At 38.4% G+C, this 20,797-nt stretch overlaps 2 protein-coding genes across 2 annotated transcripts; both read right to left on the bottom strand.

Annotated features, from left to right (window-relative positions):
- Positions 1-920: 920 nt before the first annotated feature.
- LOC136240652 (uncharacterized) lies at positions 921-4,819 on the bottom strand. The gene is made up of 4 exons (XM_066031679.1): positions 4,731-4,819; positions 3,621-4,683; positions 3,473-3,568; positions 921-2,046 (listed from the first exon to the last, which is right to left on the bottom strand). Exons 1-4 carry the CDS (start codon positions 4,754-4,756, stop codon positions 1,066-1,068), a joined length of 2,166 nt encoding a protein of 721 aa, XP_065887751.1. The 5' UTR covers positions 4,757-4,819; the 3' UTR covers positions 921-1,065.
- A 164-nt stretch (positions 4,820-4,983) lies between these two features.
- LOC136240627 (SID1 transmembrane family member 1-like) lies at positions 4,984-20,795 on the bottom strand. The gene is made up of 14 exons (XM_066031646.1): positions 20,589-20,795; positions 20,300-20,412; positions 18,904-19,065; positions 16,488-16,641; positions 15,205-15,496; positions 14,380-14,675; positions 11,702-12,510; positions 11,464-11,639; positions 9,318-9,392; positions 8,837-9,194; positions 7,597-7,711; positions 7,253-7,381; positions 6,075-6,188; positions 4,984-5,260 (listed from the first exon to the last, which is right to left on the bottom strand). Exons 1-14 carry the CDS (start codon positions 20,730-20,732, stop codon positions 5,198-5,200), a joined length of 3,000 nt encoding a protein of 999 aa, XP_065887718.1. The 5' UTR covers positions 20,733-20,795; the 3' UTR covers positions 4,984-5,197.
- Between the last annotated feature and the right edge of the window lie 2 nt (positions 20,796-20,797).

Below are 20,797 nucleotides of genomic sequence, written 5' to 3'. Positions count from 1 at the left end.
AGAACATGCTTCAAAATCTTGCTAAAGATTACGATCACAAAAGTTACTATAACAACAGATCACCTACTCTAACCAAATAAATCCTTGGCATCATGACCAATCTTCAGTCTGTTACAACAGTCACTATTAAGTATCTTGCCAAATTAATATTTCATTGCTTCAAAATTTATAATGTTATGGTTACAAAAGTTGAGGGAAAGTTCAAGATAATTTTGAGAATAACAAGAGTAATTCAGTATAGATATACAAGGAGATATATTATTTGAGTACAGTGGGTGGGCACCAAACAATTATGCTGGAACAATTTTTTTACCATAACAGGCAGAACGATTTTAAATCCTTGTTTGTGAAAATGTATGTCATAAAATATCAGCAATAGAGCTGTCAGGTATTATTGTGGTGACTGTATTAATGAGATAATTCACAAGATTAACATTTTAAATTTCCACAGGCAGCCATTGCTTTAAACAGTTGCTCACAGGTCCAAAATTTTCTATTCAGAATTAGTGTAAGTTCAATAGCATGTGATGTATTGTTATGTACCCGAATTAATTTTTTGATGATTTAGCACATGTACATAAATTGATGTAAGTTGCAAAACCTCTTGTTTATCTCTATTTTGTGTTAAGGTTGAGGCAGTCTGATTTCTGTGTGCATGTGTATTGCAATTGTACAGTGTACACTGATACAAATGAACTGGAGCCATGGACAGTGTTTACTATCCCAGCAACTCAACTTCAGCACAATGTCTACATATTAACAGGATCTATAATAAGTGTACATATAGGCTTTATTATATGCAGTTCATGTACACATCTGATCATATTGTATAATGTACTAGAATGTAGGCAACTGCATGCTTCAGAGATCAATAGAACAGTCATATTGCATTTCACTCCAATAGGGTTCACCCTTGAATATATTAGCAAAAGAAATCATGTCACAAGTATAATGTACACACACATGTACATAATATTTATAATTATTTAATATAACATACAAAAAAACTAAAAGAAAAATAAAAAAAATTTAATATATTAGAAAATAAACAAATATTTATATGGGTCATAGTGTTGTTTCATAGATCAGTTCAGCCTGTCCTAGTTCTACTGTAGCTAATGGTCCCACCTGGTTACCAGCTGCTCCCATATAAGTGCACCCTCCTATAATCACGATGGAATTGTTGTTGATGCTGATCACAGCTGACTGGGACCGGGGAGAACTCAACTTGCTGACTTGTTTCCATTCCTTGTTGGAGCCGTACATGTATATCTTTTGAGATGCAACCTTTTCGTTGTCAAATGTGTGTCCACCAATAATCAGAGGTGTAGACAGGCCGGGAGTAAGCGAAGGGCAAATGGAAGGACATTGGGATATTTTATTCCAAGAGCTTGACTTCTTTGTAAACAATGAAATAAGTTTCTCCACAGGAATACTGTATGCCTCTCTGCTATTGTACATTTCACTGTTAGAGAATCCAACAATGTAAAAATGTTCATTGCATACTATTGGAGAAAAGGCATACATTGGGAAAGGTAGCAAAGTGGAGACCTTTGTCCAAGGACAGTTTTCAATCCAGTTGAAGATTTCGATGTCATTACTACAGTTTCTGTCATCAATTGTTCCACCGGCGACAATTACGTATTCCAAATAAGTCACAATTCCTGGTCTACTTCTGACAGTTAGCATGTCCGGATAATGTGACGTCCATTTGTGTGTGACTTTATCAAATGTAGACACCTTGTTTGTACGTTGAGAAGTTTCAGTAAGACGTCCTCCAATAATAACTAACTTTCCACCAATAATGTGAGGAATACCATAATAGTGACCTGAGGGAGGGAGACGATACCATTTGTTTGTAGGACAGTCGTAGACAAAAATTTGATGTACGGCATCTTCAAATGGACTTGTACAGCCGGTGACATAGATACGATGATCGCTGAATGCTGCGTACGTCTCACTAAGTGGGGTAGGAAGGTTGGGTAACTGAGTCCACTTCATCTTATATCTAGTGGTCTTTAATGCTGACACAATAGGTGGTGCGTCCTACAAAAGTATACAGAAATGCCAGTAAGCTTTGACATGCTAACATGTATTAAACGAATGACTTTTGCAATATATGTACAGTGGTCCCTCAGTCATCAATTATCCCAAACTTTCAAACTGTAGGAGTGACTGCTCTATTAGAGTATTTTGCCTAAAGTGTATGTTCTATTAGAGTATTTGAACAGGGTTCTGTATTCAACGTACGGGCTTTGAACTTTTCCAATACCCAAACAAGTCTAGGGCCCAGTGAGTTCAGATAATGGAGGGATTACTGTACTACTAACCTTGTTCTATATTAGTGTCATTTACATAGTAAACTTACAATTACACTGGAGTGTGCATAATATGGAAAGGTCATGTGTGTCCCGATTATCAAGATGCCCTGATTATCAAGATGTCCTGATTATCAAGATGTCCTGATTATCAAGGTGACCTGATTATCAAGATGTCCTGATTATCAAGATGTCCAGGTTATCAAGGTGTCCTGATTATCAAGATGTCCTGATTATCAAGATGTCCTGATTATCAAGATGTCTTGATTATCAAGGTGTCCTGATTATCAAGGTGACCTGATTATCAAGATGTCCTGATTATCAAGATGTCCAGGTTATCAAGGTGTCCTGATTATCAAGACGTCCTGATTATCAAGATGTCCTGATTATCAAGATGTCTTGATTATCAAGGTCTCCTGATTATCAAGGTTACCTGATTATCAAGATGTCCCGATTATCAAGATGTCCAGGTTATCAAGGTGTCCTGATTATCAAGATGTCCTGATTATCAAGATGTCCTGATTATCAAGATGTCCTGATTATCAAGATGTCCTGATTATCAAGGTGACCTGATTATCAAGATGTCCTGATTATCAAGATGTCCAGGTTATCAAGGTGTCCTGATTATCAAGATGTCCTGATTATCAAGATGTCTTGATTATCAAGGTGTCCTGATTATCAAGGTGACCTGATTATCAAGATGTCCTGATTATCAAGATGTCCAGGTTATCAAGGTGTCCTGATTATCAAGACGTCCTGATTATCAAGATGTCTTGATTATCAAGGTGTCCTGATTATCAAGGTGACCTGATTATCAAGATGTCCTGATTATCAAGATGTCCAGGTTATCAAGGTGTCCTGATTATCAAGATGTCCTGATTATCAAGATGTCCTGATTATCAAGATGTCCTGATTATCAAGATGTCCGGGTTTTCCGGGTCAGTTTTTGTACTAAGGGATACTTCAGCAAGTGCCTGGATCATGTAGGTGTCCTCAAGTATCCAAGCAGCACCAACATAAAAGTGATTAACTTTCTTTGGATAACAAGTACGTGTTTTGTTACAGTTTTAAAAAGTCCAAACCAAAATCATAAACAAACGGACAAACAGCCTATACCATAAAGGCATAAATACTAACACACTGGTCTAACTAACCTCACTTAAACTTGGCATTCTTAAAACTCTTTCTACTTCTTTAGTATCAAACTGTCTATGTGTTAGCTGAGTCTCAACTTCTCTGTTTCTTGCAACCTATCCATGTACCACAAATTATTTAACAACTCTTTACTGTTCACCATCTTACCAGAAGGTTCTTCTCAGTTCTTAACTGTTCAATTTCCTTGTACATCGACATGGAGTCTACTGTAGTAGGCAGGGTTGAACATCTCTTTTTAAAACTTTCCTTTGCAGTTTCTATAATGCTGCAGACATAAGCTATGTTTGGTCGTACACTAGGGTCATCGGAAAGACACTCCTTCACTAAGGGAATCAATGCTTCAGCCTCTCCTCTCATCTTGTCCACGTACTGCTGACGACGCTCTACCTCGGAGAGAACAACTCTTTTCCCACTCTGAGGGTCTAAAGGAACTTGGCTGGAGGGTCTCGGCCATTGTTGGTTAAAAGTGTGCAGGACTATACCGGCAAATGAAAACACATCTAAGGAGGGACCATATATTGGTGAGTCATCAAGTGCCTCTGGTGGCATAAAATCAACAGTTCCTGGAGCTTTAGTCATTGTCTTTTTACTGTCAGCCTTTATCACCTTGGCCACTCCAAGATCACTGATCTTTGCCACATGATGTGACGTCAATAAGATGTTGTTAGGAGAGAGGTCTCGGTGAACAATGGGAGGATCATGGTTGTGAAGGTAGCACAGGCCAAGGGAAACATCATGGACAATTGAAAATTTTATATGGATAGGAATCTTATCATGTTTATCCACTAGTGAGGTCAAACTATCCGCCATCATCTCCATAACCATTACTGGTAACTTGTCATAGGTCGGTCGATAAATTCCTAGGAATTGTACGATATTAGGGTGACGTAACAAACTACAGCGGTAACACTCTCTCATAAACATCTCCACTGTACGCCTCGTCTCTACCCCTGTTACGCCTTCAACCAGAATGGAATGGATCTCCTTGGCGGCACAAAGCGTGTTGAAAAATTTGACCTTAAATACTCGCCCGTATGCACCGTGTCCAATTTCCCCCATCACCGGTATTACTTCTTTTAACGTTAGTCCTTCCAACTTCTCAACAGCCATACTGCTTGTTATACTACTCGAGATGCTACTTTCCATCGCCATTTTCAGTTGGGAGTGTGAGCAAGGGTGGAGCGGCCTTTTACCGTCCACTGACTCGCCACTATTAGAATTGTTTTACTTCAAACAACCAGCAACTGGTCCACTTACTTGAACAATCCATGGGGTTGTTTCATGATAGACTGAGAGCTGGGAAGGTTCACTGTTGAACTGAATTATTCAGGCATAAAAATACTCTAATAGAACACACAACTACAACAGTTATGCTGACTACCCAATAATCGTAAATAAATAAAGGTGGTCCCAACACATAAACTACGCACAAGCACATACAAAAGGAAAATATGTTGGGCTTGCCATTGTGGTCAGAATGTATATGTACACAATTCATCTATAGAAGGTATAAAGATACTTTGAACAAATTATATGTAACTCTAACAATTTCTGGAAAACAATACAGCAATTTTTAATGAGATATCAGCTACGTACAATGAATAGCTACTACTGGCATAATTTGTACAGGAGGTAAAAAAGTACAAACTGAATGGACAATATGATACATAAAAAATATTCTGTGTATATTATATAAAAATCAATTTTAAAAAACAAAAGAGTTGTTAAAACACGCGCAACTTATTTCTGGGCACGTCTTCTCTGTTGTCATCCAGTGACATCAACATCTGTAAGAAACCATAACATGATTAACAATGGGGTTAGTGACTTGGGACCTACTTGACGTGGTCACTATAATGAGGTGGTCACTATAATGAGGTGGTCTTATTAATGAGGTCATGAAGTACACTTTAGCTATGTTTGGGACCTACTTGACATGGTCACTATAAAATGAGGTGGTCTTATTAATGAGGTCATGAAGTACAACCTTAGCTATGTTTGGGACCTACTTGACATGGTCACTATAATGAGGTGGTCTTATTAATGAGGTCATGAAGTACAACCTTAGCTATGTTTGGGACCTACTTGACATGGTCACTATAATGAGGTGGTCTTATTAATGAGGTCATGAAGTACAACCTTAGCTATGTTTGGGACCTACCGTATAGCCGGAAATTTTCGACGGACGAAACTTTTGCAAATTTCACAAGTAATGATAACTTTGTGAAAATATCATCATGAAACATTTTAGGTTTATACACATAACTATTACCTTACCAAAACTGTTTTCTAGACTTTCGTGAATTAAAAAACGTGAAATTCGTATTTTACACAGTTTCGCGAAAGTTTCATTCCTAGAAAATTTCCTACTATATATACAGTACTTGACATGGTCACCATAACGAGGTGGTCTTATTAACAAGGCAGCTCAAAGTAATATGGTTTACCAGCAATGCAGTGATGGTTCACACATAAAATATACTTGAGCACGGACACCATTGTGCTGTTAATTTGAGACCTAAGGTGTCCTGTATAAAGAGGTTGCCCACAATTTCCTTCACTGCAATATTCTAATAATTTCACACACACACACACACTTACAAGGAACGAGAAGAAGAGAGCAAACGCAGACAGGAAGTGCCACACGTCATGAGAGTTGAAGAAGTCTAACAACACACACTCCTCATTACCATCACGTGATCTAGCTGGGCTGACCTGAAATGAAACACAACATGAACTGAATGTGTAATACATTGTGTATACATCATGAACCATGATAGTGGAGGGATCAACCATGTTTCTTTTTGCAAAAATCCTAATAGAACACACACCTAACAACCATCTTGAATATATAGTCATCAGTAAGTGTCCTGTTTTTACAGCTACAAAGGTAGCACCCATGCAACTAATATAGGCAATTAACCAACCATATATATATATTAGTTTTTTGGTTTGTAAATAAAATTCAATGTATTTCATAATTTATGAATTATTTTGTAATTTGGTAAATACATTGCTATGCACTGTTAAGGAATACCTCAAACCACAAATTATGCACAGAAGTATCTTCTCAACCATTTTCTAGTGTGTTTATCGTGTTTTCTCATGAAAATTTTATAGAAAATGCCTCAAGGCTGCCCTTAATGCTTTACAGCACAAGTGCTAAAGGTCTGTAGGACATCTGGTCCTACAGCCTGCTCAAAGACATTAAGGTGTGTTTGAAAAGTGCAGAAAGGAGAAAAAATCCATGACTGGACCTAGGTAGCCTCGAACCTGCAGCCATCTGATTTACGCTCGAACACTTTTGTTCGCGTAAAGCACATACTCCTTTTCACATAAAAGGAATTTTCTACTCCTCATAGCCTAGAGGCTAGATATGCCACCTTTTGCTTTCATGTCCATATTGTCCATTGTGAAAGGCATTCATAACATCTTCAAGAACTCGCTTCACCCTTATTTCCAGATACACACAACCTCAAAGAAAGCTTGCCTACATGGAAGGATAGTACTGGCTCTTTACAGGCTGTTTATGTAAGCCAATTGTTGTTTATGTGGGCAAATATACACCCTAAACACGTTTTTGTTGTCGATTTTTCTTTTCTTTTTTTTCAGAAAAAAAATTGGCATGTGCCCAAACACAGTTAGCCACAGTGGGTGTATGGTTTACAAACACGAGTGATTACATACAGTACGAGGCTTTTACAGTATAAGAATTCATGTGACACTGTATCTATTAAACTAATACACATGTTTCTTTACAAATATATATAGTGACTCACAGCCCAGTCAGATTCCGGTCGACGGAAGAACACTAGGGCTGGGATCCAGCAAATAATGGCTACAGCAAGGTAGAGAAACAACATCGTGGGTGGATTTTGATTCTGACAATTGTTCTCCTTGTAAATAGACTGTAGAAATACACAAATATGTACACTTCGTATCTGTGGTATTTATAAATGTACATATTATCTACAAAAATCACTAATATAAACCATTGAAATGCACAAATACAGCTTGTATTTATAAATACAGTGTTGAACACAAATATAACCTTGTGATGAAGACATACGTGACAAAACACACACACAGACAAGCATGTAGATAGTTGGGTGGACGGACGCACCTTTACAGTGACATAATAGGTGAGGTAGACAGTAAAGTTGACGATCATAACAGCCAGTACAAATGAGTTGAACTCCAACGGACTGGTAAAGTAGGATATCAACCCATATAAGGCCCTGCAATAAAAAATACACGCACACAGAGTAATCATGGCCATTAACTCAGTACCTAACAAGGCAAATTTAAAACATAAATTCTTCTCCTTTTCATTTTTCATAGACTTTCCTACTGAAAATGCATAGCGCCAAGAGTTCATAATATTATGATATTATGAACTCTTGATAGCGCCAATGAAAACCAAATGTATTTATGAATTTAAGATCGATTCACTGCAGCACAAACAGAAACACATCAATAAGGACGTAAGTACGTAATAATATAATAACAATTCTGATTCACTAGAAAACAGTAATGCACGCAGACATTCATTTTTCATTAACTAGATGAACATGATAGGTCACACAACACTTTCTTAGTGTGTGCTCTTAACAGTTGCTATACATACATTCATACAGCCACCAGTGGTGCCAAATAATATAGGTGACCCAGTCTGGGAAAATTGGTCTTATCGCCAATCGAGAAATGCGGTTTTAAGTATTTAGTGTGTTGTAGCTTGCCAATGGTTGAAGCTATGTGTACCAAATTTTCACACGTTTTACACCAATTCCTTACCTTCCAGAGCATCCACTGTGCAAATAGCCAACAACTAAGTTTCCCACCATTTTAGATAGTTTTTACGAGGTTGACTGTATCAGGAGAGCTCCAAAGGGGAGGGAGGTGGGGGTCCGAAAGGAGGGCAGGAAGCTGTTTAAAAAATTGAAAAGGAAGGCGTAGGGATGAATTAGACCAAGTTATGGGCCATTCAGGTATCAAAACTAGTTTAAACAAAAGGAAACTTACAACACAGGTCTTTATTCAACACCACAGAGCTGTACAGCCATACAGCCATCCCCATGCTGACCAGAGCACCATTATGGCCCCACACTGCACATATGGATCACCACTGGGCTTGGGAAAAGCAGCCAGTAAAAGCAGACCACTCAAGTCTAGCTGATGTTAAGTGTGAAATTAGATAGTTTATTTGTGTAGCTTTGTGTTCTTGGTGAAAAATCAAATCTGCTGACATGGGTGATAAGACCGGTTTCCCCAGATCCACAAATAATGGTGATGCAGATGGGAATGAGAAACTAATAATGTGCTCCAAGACTTATAAAAAACATCACCAGTAGCAAACCACTTACAGTCCAAGGTTAACTACATTCAACACGACGACAAAACAAAACTTGACAGTGTTGCTAGGCTTGGATGGAAAGTTGTGTATGGCATCAGATAAGACCCTCTTCAGTGCAGCTTTGTTTCCAAGTCTGATTATGCCATTGTAGTAAAACTGGAACGAGACAAACTGCACACACACGAGGTAGAGCAGCATCATCACAATCCAGACCCCAGCTGAGGGGTACAGAGATCCAATGAAGGACACAATGATGAGAATTGCAAAGGAGAAATATAGGATATGAGCACTAGGGGAAAACTCTGGGTGACGACTGTGAAAGATCTGAAAAATTCCCAGTCCAGCAATGGCAAACATGAAGGCTGTGTCTACAAAAAATAATAAAAATAAAAGTGAAGTATATTCATGGCATGTACACACACATCACACACACACTACACACACAAACACACTACACACACAAACACACCACACACACACTACACACATACCAAACTGAAAGTTTGTATCATTTGGACAGACATGGTAAAACGCACTCATAAAACCTTCAGCAACCAATGCCCACCCTGAGGATAAAATGAAAGATAATGCCATATATGTACGTACGCTTTAAGTAAAATAAAAGCACACTCTCTAGCATCTATACTTTTGCACCTTGCTCTAAATGCTGTAAATGTTTAGTGATGCATGTGAGGTGCATATTCCAGTAACAAGTTACAATAACAGCTATACGTACACACGTTATCAAGAGTAAATAATGGAAGAGGTTACACGTAACATGTATGATACAGTCATGTTGAGTGCGTTACATGTTGAATCCCACTATGAAATCTGACACCTGTTAATAATGACTTTAATAGCAAGTACTAGGAATTTTATGGAAATCATAAAAATAGTGAAACAAGAGAGGTCGCCTACACCTGAAGTGTGCATTTAATCCCTAATTCTTCCAATGTAGGCAACCTCCCTTGTTTTAATTCCATGTTACCTAATCAAACTTAAAATGTTTCCTTGTACCTGTTTGTTTACGTTTTTACAGTACAACATAATCATGACTGATGAACATACAGTAGCACATTAGAATGGTTCCAGGCTTACTTAAATGTGTTTGTCTGAACATGCCCCCAATATCTACTGAAAAGCCCACTACGCTTCATTTTCAGCTATGTTCAGTCCATTACACAGCGTTACCAGTACGAGCTCTGCAATTTGGATGATTAGCTACAAATATATGGAAGCCATTACATGCACTGTCAGCAAAGTAAAATCGGACACAAAGGAAGACACAGGTAAGCCCATGATGCACATCATCGTATGTACTGCAGTATCTCAAAAGGCACCTGTTGGACTGAAGTGATATCTATGGTAAAAACTGTACAATTATGACACGAATTTTCATGAACACTGTTCCAAATGTATGTTGTGAGCCAAAATTGTTGTATGAACATTCATTGAATAGAGCTATTTAGACAGATCAGTAAAGTTCATGAGTAGTTTGTGAATTCACCAGTTGTTCATGACAAGTGAGCCTTCATGAAAAACTTAGAACATGTCACAGTTTTTTGTGCACTCTACTGTAGCAGCACAAAAAATAGTGCCTGTACGCTCGTCTGAAGGAATTAGTAAGTAAGTAAGTAAGTCAGGCAGTAGAAAATTCCACTGAATATTTATTTTAAAGTTTCATAGCAGCCTATTGGAAGCATTTTGAGTCATACTGAAGGCTAGTGCTGAGCAATAGTATCGATAGTGCGATATATCGCGATAGTAAATCACTATCGTTATCGCGATAGTAGGGATATCACTATCGTGATAGTTATGATAAGCTCAGATCTGCATTGGTATGGTACTAACAACCCTTCCATACTGTTTTACAGTTGGTATTACCAGCTTTCTTACAAAGGAGTGGCCTGTAAAAGCTATACCAAAGTCCATATTCATCAGCCGCCCGCCCACGCAGTTAATTAACAAATGTCCTGTGCATGCAAAATAACTTTCTATATGACTACAAATCATAGCTATACAACTAATGTTTCATAAACTATCGGGATAGCATTCACTATCGCGATAATTAATGTTTAACTATCATGATAGTAAAATTTTTACTATTGCTCAGTACTACTGAAGGCGCTTTTGGGTTTGGTTATACCTCACCAATACTGCCAAAGTATCGTGAAGGTATTGTGAGACAGGTTTCTGGCCGTGAGAAAGAGCAAACATAAACATCTGCTCCTAATAATTTTACCGCAAGATGTCAGTGCTATGTGTTGTGTGTGTCAACATGCTTTAAGTACTTCATAGCACACTACATACCAGTGATTGACAATGGCAATAACTAGTAGCAACAAGAGTAACCATAGCAACAACAGTACATGTAACATGAATGCACCATACATGTGTAGCTAACAGGTATAATAGAATTAATGTTACAACATGCTGAAAGTGCCCCAATCTCTTTGGAACATTACATGAAACACGACGTGTGCAATAGACCAACAAGCAGATCCTGTAGATTGCGTGGTACATGAATTGCATTTTAAGTAATAAATTCCAAGACAAAGGGCTCGATCTATACATTTTTATTTGTAAATGGGCTACATGAGTGTCCAACTATAGACAGATTTATTATCAACACCCTACCTATAGTGTAGTAGATGCCAAAGTGTTGAGGTACACCATCTTTACACTGATCGGCAGTCTTCTCCATGTTGATTTCTTCCAGAGTTCTGTACTTCTGTTGTCTGCGTAACGCCAACATAATGAAGAGCAGACCAAGAGCAATGTACCCAATATTGCTCCAAATATTGTTGAAAGCACTAAATGGAAGGAACAACAGCATAAATTAGCTGACTAGTTTACTGACAGTATACTGACTGACCTCAGTACACCAAGCTGGCGATTACACAGATAGTTAAAGTAGCAGATGTCTTGGTTACCAGTAACATGTAGCAACTGTTGATAGGTGAGTATTAATTGGAATGCAGGTAGCCCATAAAATACAGTAATGGTGAACAAGTGCCAGAAATAACGTCGATATCTTATTTGTTCTTCTTCTCCCTCACAGATGTACATGTCAGCTAGTGTACGTACAATCCACTGGTCTGGCGATCTCTGAGGGCTGCGGGAATGAGCTATGTATGAAGAGGGGGTGGGGCTTATCACTGCAGGAGCTGGGCTGACAGCTGCAGAACCAATACTTGATAAGGTGTCCTCCCTTCCACGTACATCTGTACCCTTAGGAGATGGAGGATACACTTCTTCAACTATTTCTTCAGAGACTTTTTCAAACCGTACAGCTGATGGGCTATTGACCCTCTGCTGTTGTTCATCTTGTAGATAACGTTCATTGCTCATTCTCCCGGATACTTCAGATGTAACCGATTGTGATGCAACTGATGATTGTCCTAAACTAGCTTCTAGTTCAGTGCTAATACTACCAGGAGAAAAGGAAGCTGGTGTTGTTTGTTGGCGTCGATATTCCGAACCAATTGGCAGTGATTGAGTCAACTCATCAAGTGATTTAGTCTGAGGTGGAACATGTCCAATCTCTAGTGACTGTGTGAGATCAGGTGCTGGTGAGGGCATGGGAGCCTGTGTGATTCTGTTATTCCTTCCCCTAATATCTAAAGACTTGGTCTGTTCCGTACACCTTGCCTTGATATCAGCAAGATGAGTACCTAGGATCACCTACATGTACAACAAATCAACTGTAACAATGTACATGTACATTAAACTACTTTAATAGAATACAAGTTATGATTCTATTCAAGATGAGATTTGATTCAAGACAAGATCGGATTTTCATTTAACAGGAAGTACATAAATGGCAGCATTGCTCTTGATGAAAATTTGATGAAATATAAAGGTTTTAAAATTTACTATTAAGTTATTTCTGCTTTGAAAAATTCCCCATATCAAAATGGTTCCAGTGATAAAAGTAGTGAAACAAGATAGCCCGAGTTTCATGCATAGAGCTCTATGTTGTAATAGCAACCATACAATTCATATTGTTTATCGCTGGAACCCTACTTCATTTTTAAATTAATAATTTTTATTGCACTATCCACTAATTTTTTGTTGCTGCACAATCAATATACATGTGTTGGTCAAGGCAGGCAAACAAAAAAAATCAAGTTTTTGCATTTGTTTTTTTCTTTTTTTTTCTTGTATTAAGGCTGGATTTGATGTTAGATGTACATGTACATACTAAGACCATTCCTTATGTACAGGTGCTTTTTTCATCGATTACAATAAATACAAGTACACAAAAAAACCTGGAATTTTCAACTAGAGTAGGGACCATAGCACATCGATAAAAAGTACTGAAACAAGTTGGAGTAGTGCACGATATTAAATCACAGTAAAACAATAAGAAGTGTCATATCCCTACTGTGCTCAAGATACCATAACGGAAACGCACAGTAGGGATATAACACTTCTTATTGTTTTACTGTGATTTAATATCATGGACTACTCCAACTTGTTTCAGTACTTTTTATCGATGTGGTATGGTCCCTACTCTAGTTGAAAATTCCAAATTTTTTTGTGTACTTGTTTGTTAACTTTTTTTGTAAATAATTCTATTATTACTGGTGAACCCACGCATACCGCATCTGAAATGGCACTGCGCACCCCAGCTATATCAATTATTGTCTGAAAAGTGAAGTATCCATTACGCTTCGTTGTCAGCTATGTTCAACCCCTTCACAGCATTTTGAATCAAGAACTTTCCCGGAAGTACCTCTACAATCTACACATACCAAAAGAAATGGTGCCGCGCCCCAATTTTATTAATTATCATCTGAAAAGTGAAGTATCCATTACGCTTTGTTGTCGGCTATGTTCAACCCGCTACACAGCAATACGAATCAAGAACTGTTTGAAAGCACCTCTACAATCAAAATAGCCACTATGAAAAATACGGACGATTTCCATTTTGAAGGGAAGCCATCACGTACTCGCGCCAAATCGACACCTTTCCCTGTCAGCAAAGATGAATGGGACACAAAGGAGGACACCGGTAAGTCCATGAAGAATGCATTGTACGTACTGCGGTATGCCAAAAGGCACCTGTCAGGCCGAAGCAACGTTGAACAGTGAAAAAATCAAGCCCGTAGCCTTAGCCGTTACCAAGTTGCGCTTGTCTGAAGGCATCAGTCAGTCAGTTAGTTACTTACTTACTCAGTCAGTCAGTAGAAAATTCTGTTGAATAAAAAAATTTTAAATTCTGTAGCAACTTGTTGAAAGCGTTTTGGGTCGATCTGAAAGCTTGTTTGGGCTTAGTTTTACCTCACCAATACTGCCTCATCGTCATCAGGGAAAATTGAGGCTGGTTTTTGGGTGATATTATTTCGTGGGCCACGCCTACTCCGTTGTGGTCCCTACTATACAGTTACTATTGTACTGTATGATTTCTACTAAGAGTTCATAATATTAAGTAGTGACACTACTTTACGTATATTATAAATTCTTGTCCCTATGATTGATGGTTTTTAATGGCAGCATTTTCGATTTAGGGGAGAACCCTACTAAACAGTACTACTATATTAATTGTACCTTCTTCAGTGAGGGTCTTCTCTTAAAGTTTGTACTAAACATGTAGTGTGTACGATTTTCCTGTTGTCTGGTCCTCGGACTGGTAAAACCTTTCTCAACATCACCAATATCTGTCTGATCATCACTTTCACTACTACTGCTTCCCTTTGACATATCATCCCCTCTGTTCCTCTTGGCCCACTCCTCAATCCAGTGATTTTTTAGAAAGAATCGGTCAAAGAAGACGGCAATGAGGAATGCTCCACCATAGAACACCAGGAACACCACTAGTGACACTATTATTGGTACTGCATAGTCTGTAAGATAGCAGCCATGTAATCACTATTTCTTATTACTTCATGAATTATGTACATAGCATACAACATGTGTGCAATGTATATGTGTACACACACATCTCACGGGTGACAGGATAAGTGTCTAGCCCCCCCCCCCATCTTCACACACATGTGCACACACTAGGTAACATACAGTATACTACACATATACATAATACAAATGGACCTCATAAAAATTATCAAAAGTGCCTGTACTGAGTATTTTGTCAACTAATGTACATTGAAATAGACAGAGAGAATGTTCGCTCTATTAGAGTAACTCTATGTAAAGTAATTGACTCAAAACAAAATTCACTTATCCGATTCAGTAAATACATTTTGTGATCGACTAAGCACATATGTACATGAGTGTTTGGATATTTATGTACATACAGTAGAGTGCACAAAAAAAACTTTGAGACATGAGTTCATGTCATACATGTTGTGAATGGTTCTTAATGTAGGCTTGCATGAAAATTTGTGTCATAATTGCAAAGTTGTTTACACTCACTAGTAAAAACCTCTTCAATAACAATGGTAACATTCTTAACTGGTCCAACCTGTTCCACAGGCGTGTTTAACCTGCTGAACAGGAAATCATCACTGTCAGTCAATACAGAGCCATGCAGGCCACCTCGAGAGTCAGACACCCTACAATCCCTTGAGGAGCTGTTGAACACTGCTATCACTATGTAGAAGAAATTCTGGTCAGGACGGTCGGTTGTTATGGCAGCCAGTGACCTCATTGACTGGAATGAGCCATCAACACTGAATAGTTCACTATTTACACCATCTGAGGGGCACTAAATAGAGAATAACAGTCAATTACCACATTAATGTATTATTAGGGGCAAGTTATAAAACTACAATAGATGTGTGTATGTACATTATGTCTTTAATTAGAACAATTTCGATTTTGGCCAGCTGTGGGCATGCACCTTGTTCCTAAAATTGGTAAACCATGTGTTTGCATGTTGGTATGTCTGTCCAACACTCACATGAGCAAACAAGCTTTGAGCTACAGACATTCAAGGCTGTATATGAAAGATAACTTTCTGTTTTATAGTCATGTTTACTTGAAGAGGGTGTGGCCAGTCACCGAAAACATGTGAAACAGTTCACTAGGGGTTAGTCTATGTACTATACCAGGTGTATAATCCTAAGGCTACAGCACATGTTACTGTCAGATCTTCAGTGCTGGTCACTGTAAAGTGTCAATAACAATAACAGTATAACAACTGAAAAGCAACCTAACAGCATGGCCTAGTAACCAGGAATGATATATCTTTTTGAGTTGCATTTCCTATGAAAATTAAGAGTAGCCGTGAGGCCTTGTCTAGACAAATTGTGTATGAAAACACAATAGACAAACCATATATAAAACAGTTGAGAAGATACTTCTGTGTGTAATTTGTGGTTTGTTTGAATTAGTGATGCAATGATGAATATAAATTACAAAATAATATTAGTGAATGCAGTGGATGTATTGTATATCTATACAGAGTTGGTTAATTCAAAGAATAGCATCTGGTTTTAAGAGGTAGCACAGCATCAACTTGTTTAAACTCATAACATTTGGCATAGTTGTCTGAGTGCACAGGCGTAATATACAAAACTTACATTAGGAAAAAAACTATTCTACCATACAAAGAGTAAAGTAACTAAGGCCGTATGAGTGCTGATATTTCTGATGAGTAACCTATTGATTACATATCTCACCAAAATCATTGAGTATAATAAATATTAACTTCATATATATATATGACATTCCTGCTATAATTATTAGGGGCTTACCGTTGTGACCTGTACAGAGGCTACAGCACAGATATCTTCAGTGTGAACTGATGACCGAACCTTTACCAGAACACGTTCCACATCAGATGTGAAGTGGTAGGCATAATACGCTGGTGTTGACGAGGTTACGGACAATGTGACTGGCACATTTAACCTGTAAACATGTACAAATATGAATTTACGTAAATCAGGTCAACAGCTTACCATACCACAGTGCAACACACACAGATGGAGACCTATATATGAGCCTTATCCAAAATTACATCACAGACATAAAATGGCCGCTGTAGTGTGGGGACATTTGTAAAATTTGTATGGGAGACTATTGGAAGAAAATTTTTTGAACGGCAATATCTCAGCTAAGACGGAAGATATCGAGTTCTAACCAGCAGGTACGTATAGTTATAAATTAGCTGAAAGAATAGGAATCTAGTGTTGTTTTGAAAATCAACTGAAAATCACTTTTACGCACCTATTGTAATATCTTATAACCATACCTACTAGTTAGAGTTTGATGTCTTCCTTCTTGGCTGAGATATTGCCGTTCAAAAATTTTCTTCCCATAGTCGCCCATACAAATTTTACGAATGTCCCCATACTACAGCGGCCATTTTTATGTCTGTGGCGTAATTTCGGATAAAGCTTATTCTACTGTGTAATACGGTCACCTGTCTAAGCCAGCCACCTTGAATATGGAAAGTCAGCAAAATGACAAACAGGCATGTTATCAGGTGATTAATAGCAGGGTGCATATACATCAACAAATCTTGTCATGATGCAACTAAAGTACAACTCAATATTACTACAATGTTTAGTGCTTTGCTCAGCAAGTGTATCATAAGCAGGCTTGAAGAACGGTCTGTCGTTTAATAACCACACCCACTATAATTATATAGAAGCATTATTTGCAAGAGTGTCAGGTTGTAGTAGAAAAACAATGCACAATATTGTACTGTTGATCATACCAAGAGTACATAATAGTAGAGTAGGGAGGAGAGTGTCTAACTTCAGTAGATTCACCAAACTCACTGCGCTCAGACCTTGCGCAATCAACTATAGCCACCAAATGTGACAAGTGGCTTGCTCTATGAATGAGGTTGTAATACTTCTACTGCTTCAATTAGGAAATATCAACAGTCTTCTGTTCACTTAAAGGTATTGCTTTATTACTAGAAGTTTTATGGATTGAAGTAGGAGGGTTTGAGCGCAGTGTGTTTGTATGGAGTATATTATATAGTTATACAACCGCCACGAGTGCTCTGCCTGATATAAACGCATGAGCCTGAGGGCCATTAGGCCTGAAGGCAAGTGCGTTTATACAGGCAGAGCACGAGTGCACATTGTATAACTGTTATGTACCACTCACCTAATAGGTGGGGAGAGTCTCACAAGACAGCTGTAACACTTATAAAGGCCAGGTTTCTAACATCGATTGTGGGTAACCAAGCCGGATGTTGCGATGACGTTCCCCCTGCAGTACTGCAGCCACCTGAGATATTGAAAGCTAGTACGCTATGGGTTATATCACTAACCTGCATTTGCTGTTCGACTCTCATCATGTAGTGCTCAACATGCCAGCGAAACATACTAAGCACCAGACTAATCACCATAGTGATTCTCTCGAGCAAAAAAAAGCAACTAAATAGACGGTTTAAGTAAACAAAACCTAACTACTAAACGATACTAGTCTAATTCTTACTATTTACACTGGCTAAATTCGAAACTGGTGGCATGACAAAACTGGTTCCCACAATCGAACATAAAGGTTAGTATTATTTAGAATATATTTGTTTTATTGAGTCATTGTCGAAGTGGACTACAGTTTAATCTGGGCTAAGATGGCTCCAGACTAGTAAGGTGTATAAGCACGTTTATACATGTAGACTAGAGTTGTGGCCACCCGCGTTGGCTTTTTCAATTGCCATTGGCTGCTTGAAAACGTTATACGTATTGGTGACGTTATGGCCCACAATCGACCTTTACATGTCAGGCTATAAAAGAATTCGAGTGATCTGTGAAGTGCCTTTCCACCTATTCAGTGAGGTGTCGTAGTGGGGCACTTGTGCTATGCTGCACAAAACCGCAGCCAGTGCAATATCTGTATATTGCACTGCGGTCGATGCATTAAAACTTATAATGCACTCGTTGTGGTCTACAAAACCGCAACCAGTGCGTTATAAGTCATAATGCACTCGCTGCGGTCTGCAGCAGTGCAATATACAAATTATGGCACTGGCGGTGCCTTTGAACTGCCCACGCAGAGTGGTATATTGACAGTTAGACACTCTCCTCCCTCTTCTATTATTATGTACTCTTGATCATACACTACATAGGGTCTTCATAAATGGAGTTATATAAGACCCACTTGTTTTTCAGAGGCAAAAATACATGACAGATATAATCATGCTGTTCTCACTTGAGCACAAAATTCCTCACAGGACGAGCTACAACGAACACTTCCATGGGTTCTGACGACGAGCTGGAGATATCTACTGTAACATTGAAGGAACTGGCTACTTCATTTGGTGGGTTGTTGAACGTGGGACACACTGTATGACCAACCTCATAATACGAGGCCCTGTAGGATGGATTAATGTGTAAAAACAATCACACACTACACTACACACAAAGCTGTTACCCAACCACTAAACTAACACTGTGTACCATCAGCTACTACACTTAGAACAGGTAGTCCTAGGACTACTACTGTACAAACAATGTGAGTAAAGTTTCTTGTTCAAGGAAACAACAAAATATCTACTGCCTTACACACAAACTAACATGTACACATGTCATACATATATTATGCACACAGCCACATAACACACTGCATGCATGCACACACCAGAGACACACCACTCACATGGATACAATGCAAACACCACTAATAGTAAACACACTAAAAGTACATCTTGCATATCACCAATTCTTACTCTGATAGTCAAGCTAAACACACGGAGTAAAACAACTCTGAAGTATGGATGGGCAATGGAATACCCACTGATACAATTCAAAGTAATGATACTTAATACCAAAAGAACTGATACTGATACAGGTAGCTCACATGGTCAATTAGTACAATTTCAGGAATTGGTTGCTATAGACTGTATTCCAAATGACGTCACGAAATAAAGTGGCTGCGGCTATTTGGGGTATTCTAATAATTTCGAGTGAGAGTTCCAATGGGGCTTAATAAGATTCAAATATTCAATCCTGGAAGAAGATATTGACCTAAAACTAACAGGTACAGTTATAAGGGTATAAAATCTATTCTCTAACACCGGGTTGGAATTTTTCAGCTGGTTTTCAAAGTTTAGAAGAAATACTATTGTTTCTTTGCTGTAATAACCAAACCTGGTAGTTTCACCTCGATATCTTGTTTGTTTGCCTCTATATTAGTCTTCGAAATCTCGATCCTCATTGGTGATAATACTCGAAAATATAAGACTCCCCCAAATAGAAAATTTGTGTGACTTCATTTGGAATACAGTCTATTTGTGTTTGAACATTATAATCAAAATAGATGGCAATTATTAGGTGGCATTTTTGTACCTGATTAAACTATCTAAAGCACTGTTTGTAATGTTATTACCAAAACACTTTCATTCCGTAACCACAATGGTATTGCATCATACCAATACTTTTACATAAAAAATCAGATTCAATTGAAAATCCTAGGATTGTCCATCCCTACTATGAAGTAGCAATGGTACGGCCACACACAACTAATGATGCTAAGATATCCCTTACACTCGGCTTTGCACTAGACATTATACATAAATACCCCAATATACGCAAACACAAACACATACCGTCTGTCCAGAAATGGTATCTGCCAAGAAGTGACCCCCAATAGTTGACGTACAGACACAAACACAGGCCTGTCCACACTGGCATTAGGACTGGTTACTATCAGCTTGATAGTCTGTGTAACACGTGAATGTATTGTAATCATGTGACTTAATTGTGCTGACTATGATATTCAGAGCAAACTGACAAGGTCCCCACACGGTACACATTAGCTTGCAGTTGGTTTAAATTCATACATCGTGTAATTGAGGTTACTAACAGCTGAACAAACAAATTGGGAGGGGCGCTGACCTGAATATTGGATCCGTTTGTGTTGACGAAGTAGCGGAGCGTCCACGAGTCGCCTTGTCTTACTGTGGCGTTGTAAACGATGTCCAACTCCTGCGATGTGACGCACTGCAGCGATAATATCGCCATCAAGATGAGTGCTAGCATATTGCCGCTCCTACAACTGCGAAAATAAAGGAAGCCACCCAATTTATTTTACCACCGCACGCCCG

The sequence above is a fragment of the Dysidea avara genome, chromosome 1 (genome assembly GCF_963678975.1).
Source record: "Dysidea avara chromosome 1, odDysAvar1.4, whole genome shotgun sequence".
Taxonomy (NCBI): Eukaryota; Metazoa; Porifera; class Demospongiae; order Dictyoceratida; family Dysideidae; genus Dysidea; species Dysidea avara.
The sequence above is the reverse complement of the archived record's forward strand: the minus strand, read 5'-3'. Positions and strand labels throughout refer to the sequence as shown.

What these genes read in the sequence shown, in the direction of transcription:
- LOC136240652 (XM_066031679.1), bottom strand. Translation starts at nt 4,756, where the DNA reads ATGAAACAACCCCATGGATTGTTCAA. An exon ending in GAACTGAGAAGAACCTTCTG is followed by an intron (nt 3,569 to 3,620) that starts GTAAGATGGTGA and finishes GTACATGGATAG; the next exon opens with GTTGCAAGAAACAGAGAAGT. An exon ending in GAATGCCAAGTTTAAGTGAG is followed by an intron (nt 2,047 to 3,472) that starts GTTAGTTAGACC and finishes ATACTTTTGTAG; the next exon opens with GACGCACCACCTATTGTGTC.
- LOC136240627 (XM_066031646.1), bottom strand. Translation starts at nt 20,732, where the DNA reads ATGCTAGCACTCATCTTGATGGCGATATTATCGCTGCAGTGCGTCACA. An exon ending in CCTCTGTACAGGTCACAACG is followed by an intron (nt 15,497 to 16,487) that starts GTAAGCCCCTAA and finishes TTCTCTATTTAG; the next exon opens with TGCCCCTCAGATGGTGTAAA. An exon ending in CTCTCTTCTTCTCGTTCCTT is followed by an intron (nt 5,261 to 6,074) that starts GTAAGTGTGTGT and finishes GGTTTCTTACAG; the next exon opens with ATGTTGATGTCACTGGATGA.